The 18,663-nt window shown below is 55.5% G+C and overlaps 1 protein-coding gene across 1 annotated transcript in view; it reads right to left on the reverse strand.

Moving 5' to 3' along the window:
* The window catches only part of TOGARAM2 (TOG array regulator of axonemal microtubules 2), a 38,244-nt gene extending 19,917 nt beyond the window's left edge, over positions 1–18,327 (reverse strand). The window contains 14 exon segments of the mRNA XM_033838801.2: positions 1,139–1,374; positions 2,158–2,263; positions 2,917–3,067; positions 3,831–3,870; positions 5,259–5,383; positions 5,610–5,787; positions 8,214–8,380; positions 11,361–11,407; positions 14,910–15,100; positions 15,812–15,871; positions 15,873–16,027; positions 16,644–16,925; positions 17,355–17,402; positions 17,405–18,327. Coding sequence (XP_033694692.1) covers positions 1,139–1,374; positions 2,158–2,263; positions 2,917–3,067; positions 3,831–3,870; positions 5,259–5,383; positions 5,610–5,787; positions 8,214–8,380; positions 11,361–11,407; positions 14,910–15,100; positions 15,812–15,871; positions 15,873–16,027; positions 16,644–16,925; positions 17,355–17,402; positions 17,405–17,477 — 1,859 coding nt within the window. The 5' untranslated portion in view covers positions 17,478–18,327.
* Positions 18,328–18,663: the final 336 nt, after the last annotated feature.

Genomic DNA, 18,663 nt, shown 5'->3' on the forward strand with positions numbered 1-18,663 from the left:
CCCTGGTCCTTGCGGACCACCGTCAACTGTCTCAGTTTGCTGCGAGCACAGCCTCCCTGCCAGGCACCATACTGAGCACCTTCAAACCAGCGTCACCTCAACTCTGTAAGCTACTCCTGTCATCGTCTTGCAGGGGAGGAAGCGGCGGCATGGGGAGGAATCCAGAGCTAAGTACAATTCATTTCTCCCGAGTTAACAGTAGCCACGGAGGGCATTCAACAGATGCGAGGTGGAGGCAGCCGCTGCTCTACGTGCTCTTTCCTGAATCAATTCCTTTACTCCTCACAACAGTATTAGCAGTGGGTTGGCCAAAAAGTTCATTCGGGTTTTGCCCTACGATGTTACGGCAAAGCCCGAACGAACTTTTTGGCCAACCCAGTATTATCCCCCTTTTACAGATGAGGAAACCAAGGCATGGGGAAGTTTAGTAACAATCCAGGATGTGAGCCCAGGCAACATGGCTCGGGGGCCTGTAGGCAAAGGCCTCTTGACTGCTCCAACACGCCCTGGGTTCTACCCAAAAGGCCACCCTGCATAAGGGTCGGTGTCGTAACTGGCTTGCTGGGGTTGAGAGCTGTTTCACCCTGTGGGAAAAAGGGCTTGGGAAATGCTTCTGGTTTTGCTGCTGTGTTTGGTTTTTACATGAAGAGAAAGCAGATCTGGCTGCAGAAATGCTCCAGTGGCTGCCAGCCCCCTCCTCCACCCCAGAAGGCCAAGCGGTACCAGCTGGAGGAGGTCTTGTGCCTTGTTCTCCTCGTGGCCCAGATTTCATCAGAAGGAAGCACCCCTCCCCTGAGACAGTGGCAGGGGCTCCTCAGGCACAGGCCAAAGGCTGCCTCTGCCGCCCCGTCTCTGGGGACATTACCACAGCCACTACGGGCTCCACAGTGTTGAGCAGACAATAGAACCTGTCCCTTCCCAGCTGGGACCCGGGGCTGCACTGAGCTCCCCTCGTTACCCACACGCTGGTCCAGGAGAGGTGGGAGAGAAGCCCACCAGGGAACAGGGGTCTTCCTCGCCCAGGAAAGTACGTGAGGTGCCTGCGCCATCTCCCTGCTCCTCCCTCACCCCAGCGCCTCTTCCCCTTTGCATCACCTTCCCAGGCCACCGCCCCCCCAGACAACAGGCCCCCACATACTAGATGCCCGCCGAGGTGAGGGCCACCAGGGAGCAGGTGGGGGTCACGTGCTGCACCATGGCCCCCAGGGACCGGCTGGCCGCCCTCTGGATGAACTTGCTGGTGTTTCCCATCTTCTGGAGCAGGCAGCAGGCGATCTCTTCAGCCTCCTGGTCCATATTCTTCTTCAAGGCCCGGAAGAGTTCTCCCAGGGTGCTGATGGCCACGTGGGACACCTTGGAGCAGAGGTTGGTGACCTTGGAGAGAGATGGGAGGGGGACCCTGCCAGGCTGCTGGGCCCTGCCAAGGGCTCCAGCACATACGAAGAAGGAACCCTGCACCACCCTCCCACAGACTTCACCCTCACCCGGGCCTAGGCTTCGCCAGGCTAGAAACGGAAACCCTGCAGCTGCTCTGGGCACAACAGTCCCGTTTTAAAGAAACACTGTTACTGTTGCTATCATCATAATTATCAATTCTATTATTATCATTATCATCTGAAATTTGTGCAACACTTAGTCTTGAAAACACAATTATTTAATTGGACCTTCACAGGCTCCCCACTGGAACAGTCTGTTCCCAAGGGCATGGGTCATGGCCTCCACTTGTGATACGATACATTTTACTGCCCCTCTGAGCCCAGCCTAGGCCAAGTTCTAGCCCCATAGGAGAAAGAATTTGGGAAATGTTACAACTGCCCAGAAGTTAGAGATCTGGCCCAGAACACTCCATCCCTCCTGAGGCGTCCTAAGTACAGAGGACAATGCAGGGCTATGACAAATGGGCACATAAGATGCTGATTGTTTCAATACCCAGAGATTAGAAATAAGGGAACCCCAGGCCTCAGCTTTCCAATCTGAGAAATGGGTGGCTAGCTCCTGCTTCAGTGGCTGAGGGCTGAGAAATAGGCAGGGATGCCCATGTTGCAGGGAGCCGTGGGCACCTCCATGGCTGCTGTGTGACCCACACTGAGCAACACCACCAGGGAAAGGGGACTGGCTGGGGGTCAAGCGGAGTACACAGGACACAGGAGGCCTCACCTCTCCAGTCACAGCCAAGGACACGTCGTGCAGCCTCCCAGCGAGGACCTCCGAGTGACAGGCCGCCAGGCGCTGGATGCTCACTAGGCCCTTCTCCTTCATCTGCCTGAGAAGCAAGTCCAGGCCTGTCACAGGCAGTGGGCATGGAAGGAGCCCCCTCCCTCTGCAGACCAGGGCATGCCCATCACCACACCTCCACCGCAGTGCAGAGGGATTCAATGGCCTCGGCGGCAGGGTGTCCTGGTGTAACCCCCAGGCTGAAATCCTAACCATCCCGTGCAAGCCATTCTATGGGGCCCGGGGCCCATCCCCACCCAGGATGGAAGCCCACCCCAGAGCCCGGGCCTACGCCAGACACAAAGCCAGCACCTGCAAGAGAAGGCACTTGCACGTGAGGACTGAAGACGAGGAGGCCTTCCTGCAAAGGTTCTGGACCTCAAGTCATCGCTCTGCTCGCAACTAAGACTGTGTGTGGGAGGAACACGGGAGCAGAATGAACTCGACTTAGAAAAATGAAGGGCTGTGACCTTCCTCAGGCCCCCACGACAGCACCACGGAGTCAGATCGTACTTTCTAGGGCTGGCTCTGGTGTACTGCATGGGGCAGGCGCAGGTGGCCAGACCCACAGGCACTCCCCCTCACGCCTCCTCCAGGGGACAATGCTTCCTTCTGATGAAATCTGGGCCACGAGGAGAGCCACGAGGGCCTGCAGTGGGGGAGGGGGGGGCGGCGGCCGGAGCACAGGGAGTGTTTCCTCACCAGTCGCTGCGGTCCAGGCACTGCAGGGCATCCACCAGCCCCAGCTCTGCGTTCGAGAAAGGCCTTAGCTCCTTAAAAGCCCGAAGGTCCGTCTCCTCCTCTTCTTCCCACTCAGGAGACCCCAAAGTAAGCACCGCAGGTAAGGAGTGAGCTGCGCTCACAGAGAAGGAAAGGAGCAGGCGGGTGTTACCCAGCGGACCCGTGACCCGCACAGCGCCGAGCCCACCTTAGGGGGGCACGCAGGGAGAAGGGAGCCGTGAGGGTGAGAAGCCAGGGCCTGGGCTGCACTCCCTGGGGAGCCACAGAGATCACCGAACTCCTACCCCTGGTTGACAGTTTCTACCCCTACCACCGCCCATCTGATTATTATAAACAAGCTGGCCTGTGATAGGCTCTTGATGTCATGTGACCAAGCCCACCGCGCTGGTGACACACTCAGAATCCTGCCCTGTCTGTGGCTCGAGGTGAGGCCAGCAAGTCTGTCAAGGAATGACTCCCCTGCTCTCACCTCATCCCCACCCAGGAGCCCGTGTTACGGCTTCTCCTCCTCCTTCCCTCCGACTCTCCATCCTTTTGTGAAGCCACCCAAGACAGGGAAGTGGCCCAAAGGCAGCCGGCGGGAGGAAGCAGGAGACAGTGAAGGCACCGACGAGACGATTAGCTGACACTTGAGTGGTCAAGATGTGGCCACACTTGCAGGGACTGACAATAAGCAGGGATGTTGTTTAAAAATCAGATCACGTTTCCTAGGCTCTCCTTCCTTGGGGACAGATGCCAGAATCATAAAATTCTAGAACAGGAAGGACGTTTGGAGGTTTCCATCTGGTCCAATGCTCCAATCAGAGAGCTGAGGCACCAGAAGCCCACAGAGGCTGGGGACGCCCACAGTGCCTCAGTTCCTCCATCAACAGAGCCTGAACTGGAATCCAGAGCTCTCACTTCCTGCCTAGTTTTCTTCAGAGGTTCGTCTTTACATGACTTTCCCTATGGCCTATCTAGGAGGTCCTGAGTAAATCTGAATCGGGGCAGTCCTTTATTTAAACCAAGAAAAAAAAGAACTCGTTCCTGGATTCTCCTCTCAGCTTTGCCATTGGATCAAGATTCATTTGCCAAAGATTCATTAGCCATAGTCCCCATGGGCCACCATCACCTTGAGAGACCTTGGGTGACCTTGAGTCTCTGTTGTCTATAAAATGAGTGGCTTAGGTTAGATAGCTCAATATTTCCCAAGTGTCAACCATTCAGTTACCAATTTCATGATTTTTTTGCTATATCTCTAAATTACTTTTACTTTATTTATATGGTACTTTTCTTCAAATCAACCCACTTTTCAAATCCTAAATAAGTTTATTTTAAAGGGAAATTTATGTCACTACCATAATTGGTAAATGATTAGTTGTCATGGTATACGATAAATATGGACAGTAAAAGAACATTATAAACTCAAGCTGTAAAAGGACAGTCAGCGTCTGATGTCTCAAGCTGGGAGAAGGATCTCTTTGTTTAAAAAGGAGATTCACAAGTCTTAGAGAGGTGCTAAAAACTAGCACCAGATTAAGACTTTCTACTTGATGGAATCAAAAGGATAGAAAGAGAATAGAAAAGGGAGGTCAGTCAATATTATTTCTAGCACAAAAATGATGCTCTATTCTACCAACAATGTCCACATTTAAAGAAACTCTGAACCAGGTTGGTTGTTTTCAAATGTTCTTTACTAGCAAAATCTTTTCAAATGAAATCCCGCATGGAGCCCCAGCATTCAAAAAGGGGAGACAAAATAGACACTCCTCTGGTAGAATGGGGACAGGGCCTCCCCTTGTCCCTTGGCACCTTCCTGAGTGTCCCCATAGAACCTTCAGCTCCTCAGATCCCAGTCTGTCACCAGCCCTGTCCAGCCCTGACATTTTATGAGGCAACAAGCAAGAACCCAGGGTCTTCCCAGACCCCTTTTTTCCTCTTCCTGGTGTTTCCAGCTACTCCCATGGAGGCTGCTTCCAGCATCTGTGGTCCCGGTGCACTGGTGAGTCCTCTAGGACATGTCACGCAGGCTGGGCACACCTGTCCAGCCATCCACAATTCCCGTTACAACGCCCTGGGTCCCCAGCCTGGCCCCCAGATACTTCTGACTTCCAGACACTGTTCCTGTCTCTGGCAAGGTGACCACCCCAGGCTGCCCCCTCCTCCGACATGGGCAACTGGCAGAAGCAGAGCAGCAGAAGTCACCCTTGCCACACCCCAAAGCACCCCAAGACAGTGTAGCGAGGGGGACACATGCCCCCCCAGCCAGTTGGTCTAGGTCCCGCCTGAAGCACGGCAGGCAAAGCTGAGTTCCTGCTTCTGACAAGGATGCTGGGCAGTGAGGCCCTGTCGGCCCGCTTCCTCAGGATGACGCCAATGTTGTTTCTGCGGGGGCTGCTCAGCCCAGTGGGCACAGAGAGGGTCCCACTGCCCCGGAGGGTAAGGAGGCCTGTGGAGGCAGAGAAAGTCCGAGGACAGAGCTGGTCCTGCCTGTCCCCCGGCCCCAGAGTCCCCCTTTGGAAATGGGCCCATCAGTGAGCTACAAGACAACAGACATGGCTCCCTGTCCAGTCTCAGGACGGAGAGGGTGGGAGGCGTGGACAGCCTCTCTTTTGGCCCAGGTGTTGGCCAAGAAGTCTCCCCAGCCTGAGGGGGCCTTCCCAAGCACCCAGTACCTTCCTTCATCAAGGTCCTCCGGGAGCCCAGGCTCTGGGAAGCGAGCTCCCTCCCCCTCTCCCTCTCCAGCTCCTTCACTCTCTGGACCAACTCCATCTCCTTCATCTGCTTCAGCTGCATCTTCTCCTGGGCAGACCTGGCTACGGTGACCTGGATCCGGTACAAGATCAAGGCAAACTCCATCACGCTGGAGACCCAAGTGTGCTTTCTATACCTTCTTCATTCCATCAGCAGGAATGTGAGTGGCTCCTGTGTGCTGATTGCTGCTCCGAGAATGAACAAAAGGTCAAAGGCCTTGCTCCCCATGAGCCACATGGAGTGGGCAGATGACGGCAAACAGACAGCCTCTAGTATCAGGCAACATGCACCGGAAGGCAAGTAAGGGACACAGGGTGACGGGGCTTCTGTTTCGGGTAGGGAGACCCAGAGGGACTCTCAGAGGCGGTGAAATTGAAGCAGAGACATAAATGAAATGAAGCAGGGAGCAGGCCCTGAGGCTGACGTGCGCTGGGCGTGGCTGGGAGTTCTGAGGCAGGAGCACCCTGAGTCAGAGGAGAGGCAGGACACAGGTGGGGCCGGAGGGATGGGGCCGGAGTCACAGCGCACTGGGCCCTGTGGTCCATGGTGGGGGCTTGGGCTTTTCCTCCGGAGGACACAGCAAGCCACTGGAGGTTCTGAGCAGAAGAGTGTCATGATCTGATTCTTTTTTTTTCTTTTTCTTTTTATTTGGCTGGATGGGGGGTATTCTCTAAGTGTTGTTTTTAATAACTTTTTATTTTGAAATAATTTAAGACTCACGAGAAGTTGCAAAAATAGAACAAGGGGTTCCCATGAGGTGGGACTTGGACTAGGATAGCAGGAATGAAGATGGTAGAAGGGCTAGATTCTGGACATGTTTCAAAAGTAGAGCCCACAGCTTTGGCTGATATATGAGGTGTGGGATGAGAGAGAAAGACAGGAGGCAGGGATGGGCCCAAGATTTGGGGCCGGAGCAGCTGGAAGGCTGGAGTTGCCTTTTACTGCCATTCATGGAGAGGGGACATGGGGAAAAGGAGGTTTTGCGGGGGTAACTGTTCAACAGTTAAGCCTTGGACGAGGTAAGTTTGAGATATAATTAGAGACCTAAATGGAGACGTCGAGTATCAGTTCTATATAAACATAGTCATATAATTTAACAGCTACTGGAGACTGGGGAAAGTCTGGGCTGGAGAGGGAGACTTGGGAGTCCTCAGCATAGAGGTGGTACCTAATGCCATGGGCTGGATCAAACCACAGGGGCCCGTATAAATAGATAAGACGCTAGAGGTCTGCGCCCTGGGGGCTCCAGTACGTAGAGGTCAGGAAGACAAGGAGGCACCAGCAAAGAAGGACCAGGAAGGAGCTAATTTTGATGTAGTCAGACAAGCAAGAAAGAAGCCATCCCTCATCTCCGTCCCTCAGTGGGGAATTCAAGAAGGATGAGCCACAAAAGCTGGCGATGGGTCAAGCTGGAAGAGCACTGAGATGTGCTGCACATGGGAAGGTGGCCTCATTGATGCCTCAATGGGGGCAGTTTCAACGGGGCTGGCGGGGACTAAGCCCCACTGGCCTGCACTCAGGAGAGGACGAGTAGAGACACAAGGCAATATTTTTCTTTGGTTTTAAGAGAGGAGAGAGGAAACAGAGAGCTAGGATGCTGGTGGGAATGATCCCGTTTCAAGGAGAACATTGTTGATGCAGGAGAAGGACAAGTGCTGGAGCTGGAATATTGGATGGATTGAGCTAGAACAGTAGGAGAAGGAGGTGAGTGAATGGGGTGCTTGAGGTTGAGAAGTGACGGTGGTGAAGTTGTTTGCAGTGCCAACGTCTACAGTATGACCATGGGAGTGAGCGGCTAAGGTGGGGTGGAGGATGAGATCATTTCATGGCCCTGAATTGTTCTTCCTTTGTCTCATGGTCCGTCACCCTCGCTGGAGTGGGAGGATGTGGTGCCTGGACCTTACCAGCATCACTGGATCCCATAGTATATGCATACAGCAGGCTTTCAGGGTATGTTTATTGTACTCTTATATCTCTGTTTCAAATGATGACCATAACAGTGACTCTCCACGTTTCACTAAATTCATCCAGACGAGAATCTGGATGAATCATCTGGATCAAGGTCACCTTAGAAGTCCAAGTTATTTGTCAGCCTGACAGGCACAGGCCTTTGGCTGATCTGCCTCTGAGTCAGCTGCCTCTGGGTTGCTATTTTGGGTGTTGGTTCAAATTACTAAGCTTGGTTCACCTAAGCCCCTCTGCACTCTCCCCCACATCCTACTTGCTTCTGAACCATGTGTGACCTCCTTCTGCCCTCCCTTCTTCCCTCATCGCCACCCCTCAGTTCCCCACTGTACTCTTCCCTTCACCTCCATCCTCCTCCTCTCTTCTTTCTCTTCTTTTCTCCAGCCTTCACCCCAAACCCATCTATAGGGTCTGGCCTCAAGTACTAGGGGCAGCTGCCTCGGGGCTCTTCCTTGCTTTCCTCAAGCTGGTCCCACACTTACATATTTCAGAAACATGTGTGTGTTCAGCCAGTGGTCCACTCTGACCCCAGCTTCCTCTTCCCCTCGCTTTCCAGGTACCTTGGTGCCACTCTCCTTCTGGTCCTCTTCTTTTAGCAAGGGCTGGGTTTCTTTGGCGTGGCTGAAGGAGAAGGCTGTCAGAATAGGAGCAGACTGAGAGGAAGGCAGGGCAGGCTTCTCAGGGGCAGCAGACCTGTCTCTGACGGACAGGACCAAAGGTTTTGGCTCTGAGGAGTAGAGAACAAGAATGGAGCTGAGGACGCCCAGCACCCAGGAGCAGCAGCCATCCCTTTGGGGCTGAGGCTCTATGGCCCTGCGGTTGGTGTGACATTTTCCTGCCTAAGCCCCTCACCCTCGGTTCTTCTGCCCAATGCTTCCTTGCTGGAGAAAGACACAGGTTAAATTGACTCTACAGGGCGGCACTGGCACGTATAGACCAGGCTGCCCAAGGACCAACACCCTCCTCCTTTCATCCCTCTATCCATTCATTCAACTAGTATTGCACACCTTATTCTAAGACTGGGGGTGGGGGGATGCGGGGAGTGAGGAGGGAGGAGGCTGGGCAGGAAATAGGGGCAGATCGGTTATCTAAGAGTTTTAAGATATTTCCTGAGAATGTAAGTCTGTTTTAACTGGGAGGTGTGTACTTCAGAAAAAGGAAAAATAAAATGAGCCCACTGACTGTTATATACCACCATGCTCCTATCTGAGACTATGACACAGCGTGAAGGGCCCAGAGAACTAATGCCAGCCCAGGGCTCTCATTTTACAGACAGGAAAGCTGAGACCCAGTGACCTTCAGGTGCTCTTACAATTGATAAAATACAAATTCATTTCCAAAGGACATCAAATCCATAGTATCTCTTTGTCATTCTATATTTTCCCAATTAATGGCTTCAAAGAGCACATTTCTGGTAATAGAGGCAGTGTGCGGGTAAGTTCATTCGTTTTCTCTTTTTTTTTTTTTTAAATTAATTAATTTATTTATTTTTGGCTGTGTTGGGTCTTCATTTCTGTGAGAGGGCTTTCTCCAGTTGCGGCAGGCGAGCGGGGGCCACGCTTCATCGCGGTGCGCAGGCCTCTCACTGTCGCGGCCTCTCCCACTGTGGAGCACAGGCTCCAGATGCGCAGGGTCAGTAGTTGTGGTTCATGGGCTCTAGAGCGCAGGCTCAGTAGTCATGGCGCACAGGCTTAGTTGCTCCGTGGCATGTGGTATCTTCCTGGCCCAGGGCTCGAACCCGTGTCCCCTGCACTGGCAGGTGGACTCTCAACCACTGTGCCACCAGGAAAGACCCCATTCGTTTTCTTTTAATGAAAGAAATGTTAACTAGGTTCTCCTGCTCACAAAGTTTGGAGTTCACTGTCCTTGAGTGAACTTGCAAATCAGGGGTCCTCTGGAATTGGGGTCACCATCTGGGGCTGCCTGAGGCTGAAAAAGGTATGTTTTTTTCTTTTCCTTTCTTTTCTTTTTTTAATATTTATTTATTTATTTGGCCGCATCTGGTCTTAGTTGCGGCACGCGGGATCTTCCTTGTGGCACATGGGCTTCTCTCTAGTTGTGGTGCGCGGGCTCAGTAGTTGCGATGCAAGGGCTCTCTAGTTGTGGCACGTGGGCTCCAGAGCACATGGGCTCAGTAGTTGTGGCACGTGGGCTTAGTTGCCCCGCAACATGTGGGATCTTAGTTCCCTGACCAGGGATCAAGCCCATGTCCCCTGCATTGGAAGGCGGATTCTTAACCACTGGACCACCAGGGAAGCCCCAGAAAGGGTATGTTGAGTCTGGGGGTCCGGCAGGGCTCCTGGGTCACCCCAGATCTCTGCCTGGCTCACACCTTCTGCCAAAGATCCCTCCTGGGAGAAGGATCCAGGGCCGAGGGAGAGGAGGGGCGAAGCCTCCATCTGCCCAGAAGTAAGGTAGGACCGAGGGTACAGGTGTCCAGGTGCCAGCTGACCAGGGCAGGGACTGCGGAAAAGCCACAAGATTGGGGGAAGCCCTCAGCTTCAGACAATACCACGTGAGCCCCTACTACGTGCCAGACGTGGTCCCCAAATTGGGCAATGTTGTTCCCAGCCGACAGCTGGAGGGTCAGAGAGCCCCTTAAGGACTTTGCCACTTTGTAGCCCCTTCTCACCTATGCCTCCAAGAGGCACCCTAGAAAGCCTTGTCCAAGCAGCCTGGCCCCTGCCCGCTGGGGACCTGGTTCTCAAGCAGCAAGCTGGTGAGGCGGACGAGGGCGTAGCTACAGGCTCATGTCCCCTGGCCCAAAGCCCCGCTCCAGGGCTCTCAGGGTCGCTCTGAAGGGACAATGGGTGCCGGCGTGCGCCACCAGACCGCCCCAGCTACCCCGCAGCAACCCAGCCGGGGAGAGGGGGAGGGGCAGTCACCACACAGGTTTCTGTGCCAGGCCTGCCCCTCGGGCGCAGCTGAGCATCTTAACCCTGAGGCCTCTTGGGCAGCAGCCTCCCCCTGGGCAACTGACCCACCTGCTGAGCTGATTACAGAGTAAGCTGCTGGGAAGCTAGACAAGAGTCCACTCCCTCCTGCCCGTCCGCACAGCAGCCGCCTCTAGCCCCCCATCGCCTGCGGCCCAGGCTCAGGGTGCTCCGCCCAGGTCCCCTCCCCCAACCTTCCATCCTCTCCACAAACTAGGTCATCAGGCTGGAGAGCCTCCCTGGGCCTCGGCCACCTGCCTCACTGCCAGCCCGGGTTCGCTCTATTCCCCTGATGCTGAAACCTTCCGGGATGGGCTGACTAAGGCATTGTGGGATGTGGTTTAATTTCTCACTCTGTCTGGAGAGGAATCCTCTATTCACTTAGAACCGCGCAGGGGCAGCAGACACACGATGGGTCAGAAGCGCCAGCTTTGGAGCCGTGAGGACCTGCGTGCAAATGCGTCAAGGCTGCTTTCTGTGCCCTGAGGCCAGGGAGAAGGTCCAGCTTCAGTTCAACCCCTTCCTCTGTCAAACGGGGACAGCACCGTCTCTCTCAGCTGGGTGTTCGTGAAGCAACTTGCGCTGGTGGAGGGCGGCACAGAGCTGGGGCCACCGTCCGTGGCACCAGGGTGGCTTCTGCTTTCCCGTCTGTGAAATGAGGGGTTTGAGTCTGACAGCACCCAGGTCTCCTCTGGCCCTAATTCTGATCCCATGATCCAGCCCAGGAACCAGAGAGTCAAAAAACACATGGGGGTGTGCACGGCGAGTACATACCCAGTGATCTGGGGGTCTTCTCCCAAGGCCCACCCTCCCCAACCAATCTTAAAAGAATGGGGGAGAAAAAAACACCCGTGAGAGATGGCAAGCAAGAGCTCCTGCTGTGAGGAGCCCAGGCTAGCTCCAGGAGGGGGCAAGGGCCGAGGGAGCCATGGGTGGCCCTGTAACGAGGCTCCTGGCCAGGGCTTCAAAGCCGCAGGAGATGCAGTCCCTTCCGCAAACTTGAGGGCAGGCTGACCGGCAGGCCAGGCCAGGCCAGCCTCAGTGTCCAGACACAGCTCCGAGCCCTATTTTCCAGAGGCACAGCCCATCCATTCCCCAGGAAGCCACCTCCACATGAAACTGCTCAGTCCAAAAGGGAGCCCCGTGCCCTGCTCTGTCCGCAGGAGAGCGGCTGCCGCAGATGAGGATAAACCTCCTTCCAGCTCAGAGCAGACTGAGTTCAAGTCCTCCGAACAGCCCCCACTCCAGGAGAGCTCGGTGATCCCCCCACCCTTGCCCCTCAGGGTCTAGAGGGACTGACCCCCTTTGCTGCTGATGGGAAATCACCACTGTTTTGTAACAGAGGTTCAATCCCAAACTAAGCACAGGAAAGGAAGATGGGGCATTCCCGGCACTGGTTTTAGCGGGAATACAGCATCACTAAGACAGATGGCAATCCCTGCCTTCATGGGCTTACATTCCCGTGAAGACCAGCTATACCTCATCCAACATGGATTTTCTCTTCTCACGGGGAGATGCACAGACAGCAGGACCCCCTGGGGGGCTGACAGGGTCACAAGCCACAACGCAAGGACTGGAACACAACATCCTGTGCTCTGGCCTCAGAGGATTCACTCAGCGGAAAGACCCAGGCCGGGGTGGCTAGAAGACAGGCAGTAGGAGAGCCCGTTTCAGTGCCTGCCCAGATCCAGGGGCCCCTATCCGAGGGGGTCTGTGGAGGTCAGGGGACCCGAGGTCTACAGGAGGGGCAGAGCTTCAGGGTGGGCCTGGGCCAGTCAAGACTCAGAGTTGCTCCCTGGAACTCGCACAGCCTCTTGGGTCAGGACCTACATGGAGGGGTTGTGTGTTTTGCAGCCAGTAGGCAAACACCCCAGGGCACCCAGCCTAGGGAGCCCCTCCGCTGCGTCTTCACTACAGAACCCACCACTGCCCAGGAGCACTAACAGGTTTGGGGGGCAGAGGTGGACCTGGGCAATCCCTGTGGTTGCCCCTGGCTGTCTTGTTGGGCTTTGCTTTCACCTGGCACGATGCCTGACACAGAGTGGTGCTCCATAGCTTTTAAGTGAGCACATGGATGCATGGCTGGACGGGAGGATGGATGAAATGGAAATGGAGTCTCCCTCCCAGCCATTTGTTAGCCTCACAGAGGCAATGGAGAGAAATCCATGTCACAACCAGACAGCAAATGGGCAGATACTTATTATGTGACTAATCCATGGCCAGGACCAAGCTTGACACCATGGGAGCCACAGAGATTTCCAGATATGGCCCCTGCCTTGTAGTGCTCCAAGTTAAAGAATAGAAATGAGGTTTAAATAAACGTGGAGCAAATCAGTGGGCGGGAGGTAGTCAGGCAGTGCACAGGCTGGATGCCTGTGGACAGTGCTGAGAAGGCGCGTCCCTTCCCCACTCCCCTGAGGAGGCCAGGGAAGACCTGAGAGCGGGGGCAGATGTGGAGCTGGGGCTTGAAAAACATAGGAACTGATCGGCGGGCCAAGGGGGAAAGGCTCATGTTGGGGCTGCAGAGAGGTGCCGTCCAGGGCTCGGCACAGGCATTGGGAAGGGTGGGTCGGAGCCTGTAGAGCAGCACAGGAGGAAGTGTGGAGTGGTGCGCTGGGACACGCTGAATGTCTGGCCAGGGAGACTCATCTTTACGCTGCTGGCACCAGGAAGTCCATAAATGTGAGATGCATGGAAGAGGTGTATTCAGGGGGTGGATGAAAACACGAGATTAGGATGGAGAGCCCAGGGCTGCAAGGAGACCGGGTGGGAGCTATGGGGGCAGGTCAAAAGGGAGCCAGTAAGTGCAAACTGAGAGGAAAGGCAGGGGCAAGACGGGGATGGTAGCTTTTGTATTTTCTCTTACTGTTCAAGAAAGACCTAATGGGATGCGGCAATCTGCTGGGAACAGGAGGCAATAGGAGCAAAAGTCAAAGATGATGCTGCAATTGGAAGATCAAAGGGAACACCTGCACCTTGTAGGAGGGAGGCAGTTTGGGGAAACATGAGGTGCTCTGTCCGTGGTGCCGTGACGGTGGCACATCCTCCCTCGCTGCCTCTGATGCTGGATCTGCCTCAGCCATGAGGACCCTGAGGGTGCTCAGCAGGAGGATGGAAGCACAGAGCTTGACTCTGGAGAGACCTCAGGGTGAGAGCAGGGGACACGGAAGTCACCCATCCCCCATGATCTTGGAAGCCACTGAACAGATAAGATCCCAGGGGAGAACAAGGAGGTGGGGGGCAAAGGGCTCTGGAACAAATTTAAGAAATGATGAAAGAAGGTGCACAGGAGGCTTCCTGGAAGGTCGAGAAGCAGGTTTAAAGTCAGGAAGGTGAGGAAGAGTCCAAGGGCATCAACAGCTCAGATGGTGCAAAAAAGTCAAGAGCAGTGGGATGGGATGGGAGGGTCACTTACCTGGGGCCAGAGAGTCATGAGAGCCACCAAGAACTCTCAGAGGGGAGGGAGAGTAGGGTGTCTGAGCAGGAAAGGAGGAGGCAGTGCCGATGGGGAGGAGGGAGGTCAGCTGCGAAATCAGGCAGAGAACTCAAACCCAGGAGCAGGTCCACAGTGGGTTCCCACACTGCACCAGGGGTGGGAAAGATGTGGACACGCCTACAGTCAGAAGGGAAGACAGCGTGGGAGACAGAGGGAGAGACGAAGCTTGAGAGAAATAGGTACAGCCGACCCCAGATAAAGCGCACGCTCTCGCCCTCTCTCTCTCTCTCTCTCTCTCTCACATACACACACAGTCACTCCAGCAGTCTGGCCTGACCACAGGGATGTCTTTGGCCATGTGAGAGCACCCTCTGTCCCACTTACCAGCCGTAAGTCCAGATTCATTACAACACAGAGATCCTCTACCCACTGATTCCCAGCCTTTTGGGGGTATGAAGACCCCTTTTAAGTTCAAAAGTTTTGTGGACTCCCCCCCCATATACACAGACACGATAATACTTGTATTTTTAGTGTCCATTAATTAAGAAAATATCAATACGTCGTCACAAACAGCTACCATGAATTCAATAGAGCTTTAAAATAATTTGTATTTTATTCATCACTGCAGCAACCACACACTCAGGACACTGGTAGAAGACAGAGGCTGAGACACTGTTAATTAAGCCCACACACCCCTCCCACTGGAGTCAAGGGTGAGAGCTGTGATGACCCCAGGTCTGAGGCTCACAGTGCAGGACCTTGCCCCTCACACGCCCGGCCCCTAGAGTTCTGCCCTGGCGTGGAGGCTTAGCCATAGGGAGCCCAAGAGGATCTTGGGGGGTAGAGGAGAGAGGGCTGCAAGGTACTTTTGACTTAGCGCAGCTTACCGTGTGGTGGCAGGCCTCAGGCCCATGAGGATGTCCTGGCCTGGAGGCAAGAGGCTGGGAAGGGAGCCAGGCGTGCAGGAGGAGGTCCTGGCGGGCACCTTGTCCTTTGGGAAGGGCGGGATCACAATGCCCGCCAGGGACTTGTGCATCTTCTCGTCACTGCAGTGCAGGTACTGCTGGGACACCTGTGCCTGGGAGCGGAGCTGGAGGAGGGGTCTGGTCCATGAAACGTTCCATCTGGATGCTCACCTCGCAGGCAGTCCCTTCTATCAGCAGCCACCTGGGCAGAAGTGCTGGCAAGTATCCTCTGTTTCTCTTTCCAGCCACACAACCCTCAGACCTCCAGGTTCATTGTTTCCTTACCATTTTAGGCAAGAAGGGAATCCCCTCATTCCTACTCCAACCCCTTTTGTTATTATTATTATTTGTTTTTCTGTTCTCATTTCAGAAAATCCTAGAACGTCAGGGCCGAAAGGGATCCTCAAAAACATCTGGTCCAATTCCCTCTTTTTAGTGCATACTGGGGCCCAGGGAGGGGAGTGACTTGCCCAAGGTCACACAACCAGTGAGGGGCAGAGTGAAAACCAGAACCCAGATCCCCGGAGTCCCAGCCCAGCATTCTTTCCCCTCTGCCACAGTTCCTTACCAAAAATGGGGAGGGCCAGAAGCATGAGGAATTCTGGAACATTTATATCAGAGATGGCTTGGGAACCACCAAGTGTAAGACAGGTGGTCACACAGCCTCTGCTCAGGAGGACTGGGCTCAGTACCTCTGGGGCAACTCCCAAGCCAGAGAAGACACCTCCAGAGAAGCTCAGGGCTTGGGAACAGGGGTTGGTAAAGGATAGAAAGAAAAACAGAAGGGCAGGGAAGCAAGACTCAGAGCAGTCCAACCGCCTTACCTCCTGGGCACCGGGTCTCAGCTCCTGGGGTCCCTGATGGCTCCTGGGTGGGTCCAGGCCTGCCTTTGTCCTTGGTTCCGCTGGCCTCCGGGGTGGTGGGGAGGCTCTGGATGGGAGTCATCGGCCTGGGCACCCTCAGCAGCCTCTGAGAGGCAGCCCGGGGAATGGCGGTCCTCAGGGGAACTCCTTTGGGGGCTCCCCCAGGATCCAGAGAGGCTGTAACGGGTGGGGACGGGGAGTAGGTTAGTCCCAGGAGTGCGGGGAATGGGGTTAATTGAGATGCTGGCAACAGGGCTTTATGTCCTGGGGCAGCTGAGATGGAGAGATGAGGGTGCAGATCCGCCCCCAGCTCCACCCGCACCACTAGACTCTGCTGAGTGTCCTTTCCCACGCCTGTAAAATTTGGTAGAAAGTGTCAATCAAAGTTACCTATTTAAAATTCAGAGGCAGGTTGGGTAGAAAGGGAAACAAAATCAGTACTGAATTAGGAGTGAGGACAACAGGTTCTAGTCCTTGCGGCCATCTGAAAACCACTGGGTGGCGTTAAGCATAGCCCGTGGGAGTGAAAGAAGAATATAGTCAGATTCGTGTTCAAAAAGAATTCCTCTGCAGCGAAGGCTAGAAGACTAGAATTCCTCTGCAGCGAGGGTGACAATGGGGAGGCAGGTCGGGAGCTACCGCAGAGGCCCCGGTGGGAGACGGCGTTCCGGGGAGGAGGTGGAGGGTGTAGAGAGAGGGTGCTTGGCGGGCGCCCCCTGACTAGCCCAGCTGCCAGCTGGACACCTGCTGGTCCTCACAGCCCAGGTGGCAGGTGGACAGGCCCAGGGCTCACCTCGGGGAGATGCTGCCAAGCCCTCCAAGAACCTCCTTGTCTTGAGCTTGTCCTTAATCTGAGTGGTGTCCCGGGCCACACGGTTGGCCTCCGACTCCAGCAAAGGAAGTGGCACCAGGGGCTGGGGGCCCAGTGACAGGGCCCCGGGCTTCCTGGGATGGCCATTCCTGGCCTGCCAGCCCTTCAGGGAAGCACCCAGCTTGAGGCTGCCAGGCTCCCCACATCCACTCAAGAGCTGCGACGGCTTCTCTAGCAGGACGCTCAGCACTGGCCGGAGGGAGGCTGAGGGAAGCAGAGACCAGAGCTGCGGTGCTAGAGGAGCCCAGGTCCTGAAGCCAGGGACCACAGCCCTGCCTTCCCGGGGTTCCTAGAAGAGCCCCACTTCCCTGTTCCTGCGGGTCCCCTCCGTACAACTCCATCCCCTGAGGCACAGGATTGAAAGGACCCACCTAAAACCAAAGGGCATTTTCAGTAAGGACCAAAGTAAAAATAATACCTGCCAGTAGCTTGAGGACACAGCTGGGCATCTAAACACACCCATCTCCTCCCTCCAGGACGAGGCCCAAGCTCTGCTCCGTGGTCACTGGCCCTGACTGGGCAGCTGTCAGGTGGAATCCCCCATCTCTGCCCAAAGGCCCCAGAAAGGCTGCCCTGGGCACTTGAAGGTCGTTTGATGTGACCAAGTCACTAGGCCCAGTCCCCCAGTCTCACCTTTTCCAAAAGTCTTTGGGCTGGAGTCACTGCTTCCCCCCGGGAGTGTCCAGCACTGGTCCAAGAGATGCTCCCACAGTACACGGCCAGCGGAGCCAGAACCTTGCCGGGGGACAGAAACATAGGGAGAGCGGCATCTTAGAGTCCACTGAGGCCAGGACTGAGGACAGACTGCCCCGGGCTCTCTGCAGCCTGTCCCCCAAAGCAGAGCCTGGCCCTCAGGTGGGGGCTTGCCATCCCAATTCCAGCCAGCCAGGGCACCATGATCCCCACCAGAGCCCAGTCTTCCCCGCCCTCTCGGCCTGACTTCTACCCCCAGCTTGGCTCCAAACCCCTCCCCCAATTACACCTTCTCAGCCTCCTTCACAGGCTCCCCAGGTGCCCTGCCCTGAGCACCGCGGCCTGTTTCCTGAACTGCTCAGGCATTCCCGATTCTCCACACTCCTCCCAAGGGGTCTCCAGGCCCCTGCTCCAAGCCCTCCAGGGAGAAGTGGCCCTCCCCCTCACAAGCACCCATTCTCTCCAGGGCAGGACCTCTGATCCCCTCACTCTGCAGAGGAGACTGAGGCCCACACAGCTGGCTCCCAGTGGCAGCGCCAGGCCTGGGACCCAGTCTCCCGCCACACAGCTGGCCACACTGTTCCCACTCTCCTGCCCTGTCAGCTGAGGAAACGGGGCCAGCCGGTGCTCCTGGAGGCCCCACTCCTGTATCCTCTGCCCATCTCCATCTTCCCACCACAGAAGACCACGCTCAGCCCCTCGGCCAGCCCACCAGCTCGAGAGTGGAGGCAAAGCTCAGGCTGAGGAGGCCATAGTCAGGCCAGGGAGGCCCCTGACGGACGGCTGAGCAGGGAGGGCCCACAGACAGCCTGGCCCGGATGGAAAAGCCCGGCAGCCCAGCTACATCCCCCAGGCGGAGCCCCTGGGAGTACCCGAGGAAGATCCCCACCCCCTCATGACTTCCCTAGGTGCCCCTTACCCGGGGGGACAGCGTCACGGGTGCCCGTGCCCTGGGTGGAGAAGGCACCTGGGAGGTGGTCTGCAGGGAGCAGCTACTTTCTGGGCCGTGAGTACGATCCTTAGGTATCCAGAGGGCCCCAACCTGTAGCATCCAGGGACCTATGATGGGGAGAGGCAGAAAGGAGTCAGTACAAACCACAAACGCTTTCTATACCACTTCGCGGGAAGCCCGCCAGGAGTTAAAGCATTCTTACAGTGAAGCAATCTGCCACTAAACCAAAGGACGCTTCTTTTATAACATTTGGACTCTCTTGGGCGCTTCAAAATTACCAAGTCCCCGGGCTGCATG

Source organism: Tursiops truncatus, chromosome 14 (genome assembly GCF_011762595.2).
Source record: "Tursiops truncatus isolate mTurTru1 chromosome 14, mTurTru1.mat.Y, whole genome shotgun sequence".
Taxonomy (NCBI): domain Eukaryota; kingdom Metazoa; phylum Chordata; class Mammalia; order Artiodactyla; family Delphinidae; genus Tursiops; species Tursiops truncatus.